The sequence below is a fragment of the Vespula vulgaris genome, chromosome 10 (assembly GCF_905475345.1).
Source record: "Vespula vulgaris chromosome 10, iyVesVulg1.1, whole genome shotgun sequence".
NCBI classification, from domain to species: domain Eukaryota; kingdom Metazoa; phylum Arthropoda; class Insecta; order Hymenoptera; family Vespidae; genus Vespula; species Vespula vulgaris.
This window is the reverse complement of record NC_066595.1, coordinates 6,901,745-6,918,813: the sequence shown is the minus strand read 5'-3', so window position 1 is coordinate 6,918,813 and position 17,069 is coordinate 6,901,745. Positions and strand designations below refer to the sequence as shown.

The following is a 17,069-nucleotide window of genomic DNA, read 5'->3' as shown; positions in this document are numbered from 1 at the left end:
AAAAAGAAGAAAAAATAGGAAGAGGAGGGCCAGTGATCGTACTTCCCTCTACAACTGTATTAAACTCTTTCTATTTTATTATCCCGAGATTGAAAACGGTCATTCGAAATTCCCTCAAACATTTCGTACGATTCATCATCATCATCATCATCATCATCATCATCATCATCACCACCATCATCATCATCATCATCATCATTATCATTATTATCTTCGTCATCCTGGATCGCGTCTTTTTTCTTCCATCTTCTCGATCGGTCCACCGAGCACGGAAGAGAAACGGTACGCGTTCGTATCGTGCGTTCGTTCGTTCGCCTCATCCTTCGCTATTTCTTCCCTCTTCCTCTTTCATCCTCGTCCTCATCTTCCTCCTTATCTTCCTTTTCCTTCTCCTTCTTCTTCTTCTCGTGTCCTATGTGCGCTCGAGCGCATTAAAGGCGCAATTAAATTTATGGCTGTTCCGAGATAGTGGCGTTTCGTCTCTTTTCCTTTTCTTTTCCTTTTACTGTTTCTTTTTTCTTTTTTCTTTTCTTTTTTTTTTCTGTTAATCTTACCGAGTAAATGCGAGTACGTGCGCGCGAGATTTAAATAAAAATTCACATTTATTTTGCACTCTCTCTCTCTCTCTCTCTCTCTCTCTCTTCCTCTCTCTTTTTCTTTTTGCGCAACCTACACGTACACACATAGACACAAACAGACATCATGCATACACGAAACATTCATACATACGGTCTCGTGCGCACGATTCTTAAAATCGGTAATTACAAATATCGGTGGTAAGAACAGCGGTATTAATTTAAATGGCAATTCCACGCATATATTTTAACACGCATTATCCAGCCACGCTCGCGAGCGCATACTTTCTCATCGACAAAATATTCGTTCGCAACGTATTTCATACGTGTGTGTATATGTAGATACGTACGCACCTTCCTATTTTATAATCGAATAATCGATTTTTTTTCCGCGTTAACTAATTATTTGCGCTGTTTCTTTTTTCTTCATTTTATTCTTATTCTTATTTTTATTTTTATTTTTATTTTTTTTTTCATCGCAATCACCTAATCACACGCACGTGTATGACTTTTTTTTTGTATTCCATTTTTCTTTCTCACGAATAAAACAATCGATGTGAATGATTCAAAGTTGTCTGTCTCTCTTTCTTCCTTCCTTTCTTTTTTTTTCTTTTTTTTTTCTTTTTTATTCTTTTCTTTAATTAGCTTCCTAGATCGCGATCTACGCTGACGCGAAACTACGAGTGTCTTTGACAATTTGTTGATAAGACAAAAATCGAAAACGTTTATGCGTACGTCGTCGTAATCTTTTGTCGAAAAGTCTCTAAAACTGACAAAGTGTCTTCCTTTCTCTCTCTACGATAATTACGAACGATAGTCGAGAAAACTTATGTTAATGTCGCGATAGAGTTCGAGCAAACGTTCTTGTATCACCTCTCGGGTTACGATCGCGAGGATTCACGTATAGGAACCGAAAACGGGAGAAGAGGCTAGGGTCCCCGTGAAGGTTGGTTTTTCATTCGCTGTGTTGTTTCGTCGTCTTCGCTTTCTGAGCCGTTTTGTTGGTCGCATCAACCTATTTTTATCCATCGATCGATTGAGTATTCTAACGCCGCTAACCAGCTGTAAGAAACGGAAGACAAGAGGAAATGAAATATGAATATGAAATATGAACAATGAGAGAATAGATACTCGTGTGTACGTGTCTGTGTGTAAAGCACATACGACATATAGAAAGAAAAGAATATAAATAAATTATGCTACCGTTTCTTATCCATCTCGGACTCCGTGGCGAAGGTGTAACTCCTTTGCGTGGGATCCGGTGGTTGCAGCTCAAAGGCGTGCTTCCTGCCGCCGGAATTGGGTGCGCTACCGTAAACTCTGAAACCATGGAGACAGGCAACACCAAAGGCTTTCTCGGCATTAGCGTCATCGTAGAAATACAAAGCGGCATCCTTTAGTACGCAATATCGTCTGGACCATCCGGTAGGCGAGGAAGTCTTCTTTGCGTGTTCCTGTTGTTTACTTAGATATCCAAAGCAGTCTGGTCTTTGTATCGTGCAAGCTGGTAATTCACGCATCCTCAACGAAGCGTTTAACCAAGTGTCGACCTGTACGCGATATAATAATAAGCCACGTTTCTTCTTTTATCAAGAAATCGTCTTTTCCAAAAACAGTAATAAAAAACGAACGTTCGCACGTTCGAGAGATCACCTGATTGTTTCGTTCGATGGCTTCTTTAATAACCGTAGCCCACCTGCTCGCCGCTTCTTCCGTATCGGCAGCGAGCCGTAACGTTGGGGCTGCTTGTTTCTTTATGGCAAAACTGTGCAGTCTCAATTCGGGAGTCGTTTCCACTTCGTATTTCAAGAGCATTATCGCTCCTACCGGCTGTGAATCCTAGCCAGGTGCAAGCAAGCGAGGTAATTAGTTGATTAACGATTTGTCGAGACTGTTAGTTATCGCGATCATCGGTGAACTTTACATTTCTCAAACGTCTTGTATATTCACCGACGATCCAAACAAAATTTCAAGTATCAGATATTTCCACTAACCGAGTCAGTCTTATAATAATAGAGACAATTGTCACGACGTAGAGCGAACCATCTGCGAACCCATTTGTCCATGTTAGAAGAAGTTGCCGATTTTCTCCATAGGTAACCTGTACAAATTGGCTCGTCCTGTGTATCCTTAGCCCCGGACCTGACCACTCGTGGTGCTAGGACGTTGCACGTCCTCGCGACTTCCAGCTCGAGGACATCTGTACCGGAATGAGCCAACCTGACGACTTCCGAGTGGGTCGCGTCCATGACGCTTCTACCGTTCACCGACATTATAATGTCGCCAACCTCCAAACCGGAACTCTCAGCAGGTGTGTCAGGTTCGATCGCAGAGACTACCACCGGTTTTGATCCGTGAATCCGAAAGCCAAACTCACCGTCGGCCTCACGCTTCACGATCACCCTTTTGTCGCTTTCTGCAAATCGAAGATGACACTCGCAGTTGACACTTCTTGGACGAAAGAAAAAAAGAAAAAGAAAAGAGAACAAACGGAGAGTATCAAAGTCTATCGATCGACGTGTTATCATTTAGTTGTCTTTCGATATTTTTCTTTTTCGATTTTTCTCACATAATAATCTCCTTCGTATCGTGATATCCAACGGTTTGCGAGCTACGCTGTATAATCAGTTGCCATTATAGAAAGTAAAGCGCCGCACGTGCGTCACGCCGACCCACTTTCCGCCGCCTTTTAGAGCGTTTCTATTTATTCACGGCAATCCGAGCGTATAAAGCCATGAATAAAGATCAGAAAAGAAAGACAAGGTGGATATGGGAGGCAGAAAGGAGACATCGACTAGCCGTTAATCTGCTAGTAAAATATGAACGGATACGCGTCGGATTGTCTCTTATTCTATTTCTCTCTCTTTCTCTCTTTCATTCTCAAACATGCAAAGAGCCGAGCAAATATTTCGAATTTTCTTCGATCCAATGGAATTAATGATCCGAGAATAATCAAAGTAACGATACGTTCGCAGCTTCGGAGTTATCTAGCTGACGAGACCTATTCCCGAGTAGAGATCCCCTGTCGGATATTTTTAGAGGATTGTAGATACGTGCACAACTTCCTTGGACATCGCATGGGTATTCCATACCATCGGATTTCTATAGATAGACATTCCGTCGATTACGCGCATCAACTTTAAACCGATACTTAACAAAAGTAACATCTCGCCACTATTGCGATATATTTCCGATCGAATCGACGGATCTCTCGGTAGGAGAGACGCATGATGGATGAACGTCCACCATGGTTACGTTAATGTTTCTTGGATATTTCTGGATATCTGTAGAGGACTCTGCGAGAGAAATGTGTCAAAATACATGTGTTCCTTGTTTTACAACGTTCCACGGATCTCAGCGTCCGTGACATGATTAATGAAATTTAACGTAAGAACAAGAAAGAAACAAAAGAAAAAAAGAATAGCAGAAAAATAAAGAGGAAGAGAGAACGAAGTAAGCAAGTTTGGAAAGTTACTTTGTCGAGGAACCAAGGATTCGAGTAGATCTTGTGACTCTTGACCTTGAGGAAAACATATCGATTTGGCGCCTCTCGCCAACGTTCAATGCGCTTTGATCTTGATCGAGCGAGGACAACGCAAGGAGATGGTACACGGTGAGGGCTATTTTGTTCGAATAGTCGCGAAAAGTCGTGTTCTTGGCCACGTGCTGAGAAATCTTGGCGAGTTTCCGATTTTCATCGATGTACTCATTAATTTCTATCTCGGCGATAACGACGATGTCGCTCGAATGGTCGACCTTGTCGACTTGGAAAACACGTTCGGTTCGCGAATCGCTTGCATCGTTATTAGTGAGAGCCTAATTAAGCGATGAAAAGAAGATTATTTACCAGGTGTCGTTGCACCGAGTCTCGTGAGAGCCTGTCCCTCTCTGCACCACACCCTAAGCATACACTTGAGAAGGTCCTCCAAAGCTCTCTTCAGCGATACATCCTCCTCCAATTCCTCCATATACTCTGAACTGTGCGCCGAGTCGCACACCATCCTTCTTATTTTCCTTTTTCTTTATCTATCTCTATTTTTCTTTTTCTCTCTCTCTCCCTCTCTCTCTCTCTCTCTCTCTCGAATCAATGCTTTTCTTCCTAATATCGATCAAATGATCGATGGATGCTGTCAAGTTTGAAAATTCACTATTACTTTTGATGGATACCCGCGAAAGAAATAACGAAAAGGGAAGGTTCGAGCTTTCCCGAAGCCGATGCTTTCAGCTTGCGTACCCGTGGAATGCGACTCGGCGCCCTGACCCACTGACTGCCGGCCAAAAGCTTCTTCTTCGAATCTTCGGCCCATCGCCACCACCGCCACCACCGCCACCACCAACACCACCACCAGCATCTCCCTTCTCCTCTTTATCTATCTCTTTCTATCTCTCCCTCTTTCCATGCTTTCCTTCTTTACCTCCTCTTCTTCGCGATAGCGTCTTTAGTGGCCGACCGGAGAAGCCGTCCAATTCGGACGGCGGAGCCGGCTAAGGTATATTTAGACGACGCAGTATTACGCGGTGCTTATTTAAAGAAACGCTAAAAACATCTCTCTCTTTCTCTCTTACTTGCTCTCGAATGATCCATCTATCTTCTATCTCTATTTATTTTTTTCTCTCCTTATCTCTCATTTTTCCTTCTTCTTATTTACGTACACAAACGCACGACTCTTACGTCGACTTCTCCAAGATTTTTTGGGAACATTCTTTGGCGATGTCGTATAGACGTAGTAATAAAAAAGTCGAACACCAAGATCGCGTCCTCGCGTGCTCCACATTTTTTCTTCCCTGGAGAGATATAGCAGATCCTCTCCGAATGTTCTTTTTTCGTACGAAATGATATGAGTTGTTAAAAATTCGAGACGTGTTCCAATGAAAAATGATTTCTTATTATCATAATTATAATATATTTTTATATTCTTTATTAATAGTCTACAACAACGTTACCCTTTTTTTTTTTTTACGATCAACTATCTTTGATACACATAACGCTCTATATGCGCGACAGTACTTTGAGAAAAACGGTCATAGCGTATCGATTTAAAAATACGCTAACCTTCGATACAGCGTTCAAGGTCTACCTTGCTATGGTTAACCCTCTCTTTCTCTCTCCTTCTTTCTCTTTCTCTTCGTGCTTGATATTTTGAGATACGATGGAACTATACAGATTATCGATCGAATATTCTTCCTCTTTTATGCAAGTACTTAAATAAAAAAAGAAGGTAGATCTGAAGGAAAATGTGTAAAATAAAATCCTGCTATCTCACCAAAGTTCTTCGTTTGTATCCTCCTGTACATCTCGCCGCTACTCTTTCGATGCACCATCCGATGTGTAGCAGCTTGATACTTCTTTCGAAAATTTTTCTCGCTCTCCGTTGATTCTTGAGAACCCCTTCGTTCTTTCAGTACACTTTCTAAAATGTCGTCCTCACCATCGCGACTATCTGGACGACGCCACACGTGACTCTCCTCGACATCGCCGATGTAAATCCATTCTCCTCCGGTGTATGGTTCAACGTAATCATCTTCGTCTTCTCTGCCTGTCGACAATAATAAATATGAGAGAGAGAGAGAGAGAGGGAGAGAACACGAATATTTCATTTTATCTTAATTGAATTTTTCTCGAGTCTCTTTCAATTTAAAATATAATTCAAATCATGTTAAAACCTGTGAGAATCTCCATGCTAGCGTCGGTGCTTCGAACTTGTAGTCTCTTTCTACCAGCAGCAGTTTCATCGATCGATCCTCTACTTCCTGATCTCGGTCCAGCTCGTTCTTCCGATTTTGCCCGAATGTCCGATCGACCAGCACTACTACGGCGATGTCTTCTATCGCTACGATCTTCCAAACGATATCTCTTGTCAAACTTCTTGTAAAGTCTCTGACTAGAGCCATGTTTCGAACTAGTTGACCTATGTCCTTCCGGCGAGTCAGCAAAATCCGCTGGCGGTTTGACGATCTCCTCGGAAACCTCGAAGTAAATCTACGATTAAATATCGTCATTAAAGTGTTCGCTCGAACGTAGTTAACCTACCTTCCTCCCACAATGATGACAATGAGGTTCATCTAAAGTAGCTACCGCTATATACGGTTGATCGGTTCCCTCGCTATAAAATACACTGTCACTTCCAGGACTAACCGATCTAAGAGATTCGGCTGAGAGAGCCTTTAATCTTGCTTCTGGACTATGATGATCTATAATAACAGCACGATACTCGTGTCCAGGACTACGTTGATAACGTCCGAGACTCAAACGATTCGAACAGACATCGTCTGCGATACGAGATCTTCTTCGTGGCAAACTACCAGTTATAGCAGCATTCTTATCCTATGAAATGTCATAATATATTATCTTGATCGTTGTAGCATTAATCAAGTGTTCAAAAAAAAATACCTCGTTGCTTCGTCTTCTTGCAGGAATATAGCCGCCATTTTTTCTTCTTGGACTGTCCCTTGTTCTTCGATGCCTACTATTATCGCCAGTGTCTCTATACATATGATAATGATGATGATGATGCATACGATAATAATGACTACAGCTAGAATCATCTGATGTAGCTGCGTGTGTACCATCTTCACTTTGTTCCATTCTCCATTCCTCTTTCTGAGGACTTCGACTACCTGGCTGTTGTTGTTGCTGTTGTTGCTTTTGTTGCTGTTGTTGAATCTGCTGCAATTGACCGTTATCTCGTTTCCTATTGTTACGATGAGGACTTCTCGAAGATGTTTGTTTTGATCGCGATCTCGAAGGAACGCCCACGTTTTCTAAATATAAAGATTCGGTTATATGTTCCGATTCGGTGCCAGTCATTCCATTAGTTAGATCTAAAGTGAACAGTTTCCGTCTTCTCCGACGTTCTTCTTCGTTCCAAGCATGCTGATCTGGTGGGGATTCGGCATATCCTCCGGAAGACGAACGATGTCCTTCCTGATGTGAGATAAAACTGATTGAGTGATGAAACCAGAGATTTAGTGTTATCTGATGCTTACATCTTTGTCTAACTCCGCTTCAGAAACGTGACCACTTTCTGGTGCTGTTTGATCAAGTTCCTGCATCGTCGCCATTGCGTCCTTCAAATCGTAGCTTCCTGAACTACTGCTGCTCGTTGATCTGGCAGGAGAAAGTAATTCTTCCAAACTGAAAGGATCTTCTGTCTCTTCTTCGATCGGTCGTGGACTGCAAGGTTCCTCGACCACGGCCTAACAAAGTACATAAGTATAAAGCTATACGATTATAAGATAGAGTTTCGAAGAAGTACCTCGCTTCTCGCTAGACTGTATATAGAGCTAGCGCTCTCGAAAGAGCTACCCTCCGCGGCGGTGGCTGTGGTTGATGCTGGTGCTGATGCCGAAGCCGCGGCACTGGACGTTTGCGGTGGCCTCGACCAGGAACTCGTAGTCGCGGAGGTACCAGTCGTGGTCCCAGTTTCGGTCGAGGTATTGGCAGTGAAGTAATCCTCGGTCGTCGAGGTCTCAGAAAGATCAGTGTTTGTACGACCACCAGAGTCCGTTCTAGCGAGACTCAAACAAAACTCGCTCGACGATTGTGACTGTGGTTGAGACAATGGCGGAGCTGGACTAGAACGACGGAAACTAGTTCTAGCTCTACCGTTGCTCGTTGTTACAGAAGTATCAGCGCTGAAATTGCGAAAGAAAAAACTTTCATATACGTATGACGAGATCTTAGTAAAAAGAATGAGGCCGCAACGTGTCCAAGATCGAACACATTGAACCGTGTACGATCTGTGGCAGCCTATTTACGTCTCTACACGTAAATAGTTAGCCTTTGTCGATAAGTGTTTCAACCTTGGCGTGAGAGGTTGTACAGGCGTTGCAGGCTCGAGGCGTATTCTTGGACTGGGCGTGTGCATCTCCTTCACATCTTCGGCGTCCAATGCTTCGGTGTCCATAGAAGAGTCTTGCTGATGTTGCAGAAGTAGGAGGAGTCTCCTTTTTGGGGTTAACAAAGCGAGAGAGTCGGCTTGAAGTACCGTCGCTTGGGACTCGTTCCAAATTCCATCGCTGTGGTCCCTCGTTATGTCGTTCGCCAGGGAATCACTCGAGGCGAACGGAGAAGTCCCAATAATGCCGGTCACTGGAGATGTTCTGGATATAATGCCAGGAATAAAAATCTTTCCGGTGTGTGACAATCGGTGGGTCAACGGTAACTCGTCTTTTGGACTTTGAGGTATTCGTCGAGGTGCTGTTGTATCGTTCAGATTAGACAACATACTTGTTAATTAAGACAAAATCGTTATATTTCTCAAAAATAAAATATTTTTACGTTGTTGTACCTGATGACGTTGGCGAGGTAGGCGATGTTGGAAGCGACCTAGGTAACATAAAATCACCGGATAACGGACCCTGTACTCCATCCTCGAGAGATACGCTCCTCTTACGGAAAAGTCCGCGACGAATAAGGTTTTCATGAAATTCCTAAGGCAATAGCAAAGTTATCACAATGTTTGAACGCGTAAATTATTAAAGGGATTCTGTTACTAACTTCCTCGTGATGATCGTCTTGAGGAGAAGGTACTCGTAAAAGAGAAAGATCCTCCGGAGTAGATGAAAATTCAACGGACGTTCTAACCGTCCTACTCCATGGATCCTGATGATTTCTTCTACACGTATGAGGATAACTTGGCTCGCCAGCTTCACCGACTAATTCTCGTCTTTCTACTCGAATCTCACCATCGGAGAGAGTTTTTTGTAATGGTAGGAACCTTCGCGTGGGCGTTGATAGACGATTAAGAATGGCACGGGCGTCCGGTGAGACCGGAGCTGGCTTAAAGTCTATAAGGATTTCTTGGTCTTCGAGTTCGATGGATTTTTGTCGTTGATCTTGTGACTATAACGAAATATAAATCCAACGTGAAGTCTAGAACGTCCAGGGATGTAAATTTTGAAGATGTCCCTTATATGAAACTTACAGGACACAAAGGGCCGTCGATGTCTCCGTTAGGCAAAGATTCGTCCTCGGTGATGGCATAACTAGGAAGATGAGGAGGTGGAGTATCGACAATGAACGGTGATCGTGGTGGTTCCTCGCTTTGCGTTCTGTGAAGTGGCTCGTGTTCTATTTCTTCTTTAGATCCTGAACTAGTTTGTATACCACCCAAAGGTGTCCCCAATTGTCCAGCCTCGGAATAGCTTTTCGTCAACTTTCTACCATTAAAGAGACCATTCGTTTGGGCTCCCTGCGAGACCATTTTTACTCGATGTATGGTTCTGGGACTGAGAGTTACAGGAGGTACTCTACCACGAAAACCTGCTGGGATTTCTGTCTGAGTAGCTTGCGTTTTCATGACACCACGTTTCGGAAACTTTTCTGGAAAGAACATCGTTCGATCGAAATAAGAAAACTTTTCTTTGAGAGAAGAGGGAGAGAGAGAGAGAGAGAGAGAGAGAGAGAGAGAGAGAGAGAGAGGGAGAGTCACGTTCATCCGCTAAATCGATTATTACCGCTCTCTTCTAGCAAAAACTTTGTCCTCTCGTTAATTATCGTCACGCTAGAGTACACAGATCTGTTGCCATTTATTATACACGCCAATTAAACGGCTACGCAACGAAGATTCTAATGGAGATGTTTTTTTTTCTCGGAAAATTCGAACGTCATAGTTTAAAACATTATGTCAATTATTGAAACGTACGATAATCACTCGTAGGTCGTTATGGAATAACTACGTTAGAGAAAGCTGTTTCCAGTACTTTATCGTTGCTTTAATAAACTCAATATGGAATTCCCATCGCGTATAACGATATTGGCAATTTCATCATCTACAGGAAGTTGCCGTAGGATGGTAATCTATCAGAAGGTGCAAGCTTATGTGAATTTCAGTATATGGAGTAACTACTACTTCAAAGTAACATCTTTTGCATCCTGTTATTAAGGCTTTTCAATATGTTTCGTTTCTCGTGGATTCAATCGCTTAGAGTTATAATTATTATGTTAAAGTATTTATCGATTTTTTTTTTAATGTTAAAGTTAGCGTAAAAAAAAGGAAAACTTACCGCGGATGAGTGGAGCGTAAGAGTGGACAAGGGGTAAATTCGAGGACAGAGTGTTTTGCATCGTTGGCTTCGAGTCAATAAGGCGTTCCGGGTTGTGCAGCTTCGGTGGACTTATACTCCTGGGAACGTCGAAAGACGTGAGCGTATGCGATCTAGCGAAACTCACGTGTTTCGTTTTAGGAGCTTGAGGACCTTGCACAGATGGTGGTGGTGGCGCAGGGGGTAATACTGGTCTTGGGCCTTCCATCCTGGTGGATTCTTCGTCTTCGGGCAACCACATGTATCTTTGGAAATTTTATTAATATTTGTTTACATGCAAAAAGTATCTCTTTCATTAACATTACTTCTAATTACTAACATTCGATATTATTTTTGTTTCCAACATTTACATCGTCTTTGTAGTTCGAAACTGTCCTCATTTGCAAAACTTTTTCTCGCGACATACTATTCAATTAAATACGTATCGATGATAAAAATGTCAGGGTAAAAACGATCGGTCGATCATCCGTGGCGTTTGACAACCGTAATGAAACGTGGAACGGCACAAAATAGTCATCGCGTCGCGCGGCGTAGTAAAACGTAATTGCATTCGTAGCCAAATGCTTCGAGATAATGTAATCACGAGTGTCCGGCCTAATTACGTCATATATATCGGACGTAAATTCGTACTCGAGCGTGCAGCGTAGACCCATCTCTGCCAGAGACGACGATTTTAATCCGAACGGTAAAAGGAATATTTAAATAGCTAATAACCTAGCGATTTAGGTACTTGTTGCAAATAGATAGCTAATTGCTTCAAACGTGCTTTTATTATCTTTTACGTCCTTATTTCTCACAACGATTTTTTTAACGTATTTTTATTTTAACGTTTGCTATATTTGACACAGAACGATAGCAAATTTCATGGTCTCACTTTTTAGGATCGGAGATTGTGCAAAAAGGTCTTGGTTTCCGTCGAAAGACCTCGATGTCATCTTCGAGATGGTAACGGGAAAGGCCTCTGGAAAAGTTCGTATAGGGTTGCTGATACATGATCTGTAAATGTCGAGGATAAGGGGCATCGCAGAGATTTTCGTCGCTTGGTACACTTCGAACGCAAGCTGAAAGAATGGAGCTTCTCGTCGAACTGCATGGTGAAGGTCCTCTCGTTGATAGACAACCAAAAAATCCACCGGTCGACTTTTCAACAGCGTCCAATTGTCTGCTAGTTATGCAATATTGTTCCTTTATGTCTTCTCGCGAGTAAAGTGGCGTAGCTCGTCGGTCCCAATCACCATGAAAGGATCCACCACCGTGAAGATCAACTTGAGTCGAAACGTCCACCTAAAACCATCGAATAGTCACCGATTCTCATGGATAACGACGTTCATTTCGTTCAGGTGATCTCGTTCGATGTGAAAAACGAGATTTACCTATTCTTCTTAAAACTTCTTATTGCTAAATGCTCGTTAAGAGTACATTTGCCTTAACGATCTAAACTCCAATTAACGAACGCCGTTTTGTCTCATTTACTAGAGTTTATAGAATCGTACGTCGCAGCCCGTTCCAATTGCCTTTGCTATCAGAACTTATAACAACCGGTAGTATACCGAACTTCTGCAATTTCCTGGACTCTATTATCCTCGACATTGCTATTGTCTTGACTAAACATACACGCTCGATGATCATCTTCCTATCAAAGATAAACACCGTCTCAAATATCGTTCTGTTTGATCTAAAGCATCCTACGTCGAAAGATATTTCGAGTTTGAGTTTAGGACGGTTCGATAAGAAAAGCATATCAAACCCCTCGAAGCGTCTTTTTCGAGAAGGATCTACATATTCGAAGACCGTTTTCTCATCGATCTACATATGTATGTACGAACGTATCCAGATGGCATTTTACATACCTACTACGAGACAACCTACTTCAATCTTTTCCCATGGACGGTTTGCGATCTAAACGTTACACCTTCGAGGCACATAAATTTACCGTCGAATATGCTTTCTTTCTTTCTTTCTTTCTTTCTTTCTTTATTTCTTTCTTCGTTGTTTCAAGAAAAGAGGATCTCAGAATAGAAGGAGAAAAGTTTGACGGAAAAATGGAAAATCTGTTTAAGCTAAACTTTTTTTATTTTAACTTTCTTAAGAAATAATAATCCTTTGAAACTTCTTCTACCTAACGTGTAGTTTTTCTCTGGGAAGGAAATAAATGAAAAAGAGTACAAGTAGTAAATCGTAAAGGTGTCGGGGGGATACGAAACGCTTGTAGATCGATCGGATCGATGTGCATTCAGGAAGATACTCGTCATCTCTTGATACATAACGCACAAGGGACGTAGTATATATCATGCCACACCTACTCGACGGACACTTTGTGGGTAACGTAACATCGTGTAATAGTCATTTTCACGGATTGCAATTGATTACCACGACAAATCGCTCTTCAACGTTCTCTCCGTACTTCGGTCCGTCTTTCACAAGGTTATCGATAAAACATGAAAAGCATAACACGGTAGAAGCATGCCTTTACGATTCTTTGGGATTAGCAATGATAATGTCTGAAAGATTTATAGATATACGTTGTTCCAAACATATCTACTGATTATCTCGCATTAAAGCAAGCTCTAAACTGCATGTCTTCCGATGGTATCGTTGCGACACGATCCTTTGACATTCTCTCACAACAAAACACGATCTACTGTAACCGAATGAACTCGACCTCTGCCAGTTTGTTCGAATCAAATGATAATAAAACCTTCCTTTCATTTTTTTTCTTCTATACCTTTCCTACCATTTCATGCCGCGAGAATCAATGTAGAAATATGTTTGAAATCGTTAAGGCTCGAAAAAATAGAACGATCTTCTTCCAATAGAAGTGACCCATATTCGATCGTAGAAAACGAGCTTTCGAGTACGCCCTTGAGTTGGGCGCGAGCTCTTATTCGAAGACAGACGAACGGATATAAGAAGACGACAGCCACGAAGACGAAGTGGAGACGAGTTTGTGTGGTGAATACGTTCAATGCCGTCGCTGGATGGAGAAAAAGAAAAAAAATGAACGAGAGAGAGTGAGAGAGAGAGAGAGAGAGAGAGAGAGAGAGAGAGAGAGAGAGAGAGCTACTTGTGATTCGTTAGAAGTATCGATAGGTGTGGATTTGTTCTTATAACGTTTAACCTACTTTCTTGACCTCCAGATTTGTCTATCAATCATCATTGGTAAAAATCTTTCACACGAAGTTAACAATATATATGTGTGTGTGTACTAGAATGTTTTCAATCAACAGAAGGAAAACGAGAGGCCAAGTGATGTAATCTCTTTGTCGATAATCGTAGCGTTTCATCGTTAACGAATTTATCATAAAAGCTTGCTACGATATAATCGACGACTAATGGAAGTTTATTCGAGGGCATAGATGCATATATATATATATATATATGAGCGATGAAGTGGCGCGTACGCATTGGATCGTAAAATTTCACGATGAGTAGAAATCCTTGCGGCGGTCTGACTGATCCGGTACTTTACTACTGGCTAGTCGTGGTATTTAGTTTGTGGTAAAGAGAAACAGAAAAAGACAGAAAAGAAGAGAGAAGACACGAGTTCCGACGGGGTTGGCTAATAAACGTGACGATGTTGAGTAGATCGTACACAAAGTCAAAAGACGTGTATTAGGATGAAAGAAGATAGAAAGAAAGATTCGAAAGAAAGAGAAAGAGAACGAAAGAGAGAGAAACAGAGAGAAAGAGAAAGAGAGACAGAAAGAAAGAGAGAGACAGAGACAGAGATAGAGAGAGAGAGAGAGAGAGAGAGAGAGAGAGAGAGAGAGAGAGAGAGTTTGCTTACCTGAGGATGAAAGGCGTGCGTCGTAGCGCCGAGAGTGTTGGCCTCTGAGCGCAGAGCGGTGGGGGTGAGATTGGTGGTGGCTGCCTGCAGGTTCCTAGGATTCATGGCGATCTCCGGACTGGGATGAATCTTCCTGATGCCCTGGGGTCCTCCGGTAGGACCCATCGTCGGAGCCTTCACCATCCTTGGCCACACCCCCGGTACGGCGGCACCCTCTTGCAAGCTCACGCTCTCGCACGCTCTTCCGCACGCTCACGCACACTGACCCGGCCTATCGATCTGCTCTTTTTTATTCCACTCTCTTTCTCTTTCTCTATCTTTATCTCGACTCTTGATAAAGAGAGAAAGAGGAGTAAGAGAGAAAGAGAGAAAGAGAGAAAGAGAGAGAGAGAGAGAGAGAGAATGAAAGAAAGAGAGAAAGAGAAAGAAGGAGTTGAAAAAAGGACAGCGTCTTTGCTGGACCAAAAGATGAAAAGAGAGCAAGAAAGAGAAAGAGTACACGGTTCGGTCAGCAGCCAGCAGCGAAGCCGACGTCGTCGTCGTCATTCATCGTCGTCATCGTTATATTCATCGTCGTCATCGTCATCATCGTCATCGTCTTCGTCGTCGTTGTCGTCGTTATCGTTGTTAGTGTCGGCGTCGGTGTCGGTGTCGGTGTTGTCTTCGTCGTCGTCGTCGTTGTTCCTCGAGAATCCTCGCGTTTTTCCTGCCTTCTCCTCTCCGATCCTCCTTCCACGTTAGAAGGCAGGAAGGTAGAAAGGAAAGAAGAAAGAAAGAAAGGACGACGTCGTCGGCGTCACGACGCTGTCGCGGACACGACCGAGGCGAGGCGACGCGCCGCGCCGCGCCGCGCCCGACGAGAGATGCGAAGAGTCGACGCTCGACCGTGCGACTGAGATGGCTTGCGTCGAGGGTGGATATAAATTGATACGATGGAACGAGAAACTGAGAGAGGGTGAGACTCGTTCGGTCTCTCATTCTCTCTCTCTCGCTCTCTCTCTGTCTCTCTCTGTCTCTCTCTCTCTCTTTCCCTTGCTATAGCTATAGAGTGGGGGTAGATCGCCAGGAAAATCAGAAGGGTGGGGGATGAGTTACGCGGGATTCACCTCTGAGTATATCTCCCTCTCTTCAACCCTCTCTCCCTCTCTCTTCCCCTCTCTTTCCCTCCTTACTCTCCTTTATCCCTCATGTTCTCGCTCTCGTTCATCTCAGTGCTGAGGACGGGCAAGCGTACTTCATCCGCTCGTCTGCTTCATTCTCTCTCTCTCTCTCTCGCTCTCTCCATGCGAACTCAAGACTTATGAAGTTGCATTAAGAAAACGAGCAACTTCTAGGATATCTTGATAATTCGCAAGATGATTACCACGTTTCCACAATTTGATTTTCTCAATGATTTGATCCTTAACAGATCCAAAACGTGATTATGAGTACTTTGATCGTTAAGATCGGGAAATGATTGTTAATGACAAAGTATAAATGTAACTTGAATTTATTGAATAAGAAAAAGATGATAGTTCTTTGAAATAATGCAAAAGAAGAATTACCGTGCACTAACGATGCTAAAGTTTATTATTGTTTGTTGCGGCACGTGTACGCAATTACTATGAAGAGCGTGGAAGGATGCTAGTCGTCAGTCTTGTTGGGGTCAGATCGGTGGCGCCGCGACGCTACTCGCCCTTGGCGCCTCTGTCCCTTCACCCCGTTTCACTTATCTTTTTTATCGACGTAACTGTTATTAAATAAAAAGAAATACATCCAGATAATTAGAGATCATTGAGATCCGATCAATTGATTTTTATGATTTGAAATCGAACGAAGATTAAATGATATCGTGTTAAGTAATGAAATGATGACGTCCTTCGTGTCGATTTCTGCTTTATCAACTCTTGAAAAACTAATGAATCTTATAATATTTTTTAGAATAAAATGCGGAATAACAATAATATGTTACAGAGAGAGAAAGAAAGAGAACAAAATAAAATATATCCATTAGAAATTAACGAGAGCTTTTTAAAGAGAATACGACCTTGTGTTAATTATACTTATAACTTCCCTACCGATATAATATATAAATAGTTTCTTCGATAATGGTACGAGAGATGAAAGTGTATAGCTATTTTATCGTTCATTTGAAAAATGTATACTTCATGGTCTGTGAATTTATAATGTAACGCATATTATAAAATAATTTTGGCGAATAGTCTGAATAATTCTTTAAATTTTTAGAAAAAGTTCTTTGCATTTTTTCTATGTGAAATCTTAAGTCTTGGCTTAACTAAATAATAAAAAAATTATATGAAAAATATTTTTAAAACCTTATGAAGATTTAATGTATGGGTAATCTTATTTGTAAATGCTTTCAAATATAATTATAAAAGAATATTAATACGTTTTACCAAAGGAGATAAAATTTTTGTAAGAGTAACAATGGTTGCATACAACAGGCGCACCCTGTACGATCGCAACTAAGAATACTCAGGGAAACTACTTTATCGACATTTCTTTCTACATAAGATAAAACATCCTTTGAAAGAAGCTTCATTAATTAATAATTTACTTTATTATATTTACGATAATACGATTAACGTACCCATTATTTTTCACTTTACCCACGATAAGTTATAAAGATTAACATTTCCCAAGTATATTGTAATATCATT

The 17,069-nt window shown here is 41.9% G+C and overlaps 1 protein-coding gene across 3 annotated transcripts; it reads right to left on the bottom strand.

Annotated features, from left to right (window-relative positions):
- Nucleotides 1–55: 55 nt before the first annotated feature.
- Nucleotides 56–15,339, bottom strand: LOC127066785 (uncharacterized). 3 transcript variants are annotated; one of them, XM_051000940.1, is made up of 18 exons: nt 14,911–15,339; nt 14,410–14,680; nt 11,497–11,906; nt 10,584–10,867; nt 9,503–9,900; nt 9,076–9,420; nt 8,867–9,008; nt 8,379–8,775; nt 7,832–8,210; nt 7,563–7,772; nt 6,967–7,500; nt 6,607–6,900; nt 6,240–6,555; nt 5,840–6,112; nt 2,570–2,991; nt 2,229–2,414; nt 1,779–2,125; nt 56–1,637 (listed from the first exon to the last, which is right to left on the bottom strand). In XM_051000940.1, exons 2-18 carry the CDS (start codon nt 14,590–14,592, stop codon nt 1,586–1,588), a joined length of 5,172 nt encoding a protein of 1,723 aa, XP_050856897.1. In that variant the 5' UTR covers nt 14,593–14,680; nt 14,911–15,339; the 3' UTR covers nt 56–1,585. The 3 variants fall into 3 exon arrangements, with proteins under 3 accessions (XP_050856897.1, XP_050856898.1, XP_050856899.1); XM_051000941.1 differs by having other exon boundaries at nt 6,240–6,543; nt 14,911–15,338; XM_051000942.1 differs by lacking the exons at nt 5,840–6,112; nt 6,240–6,555; nt 6,607–6,900; ... (9 more) ...; nt 14,410–14,680; nt 14,911–15,339 and adding an exon at nt 4,423–5,832.
- Nucleotides 15,340–17,069: the final 1,730 nt, after the last annotated feature.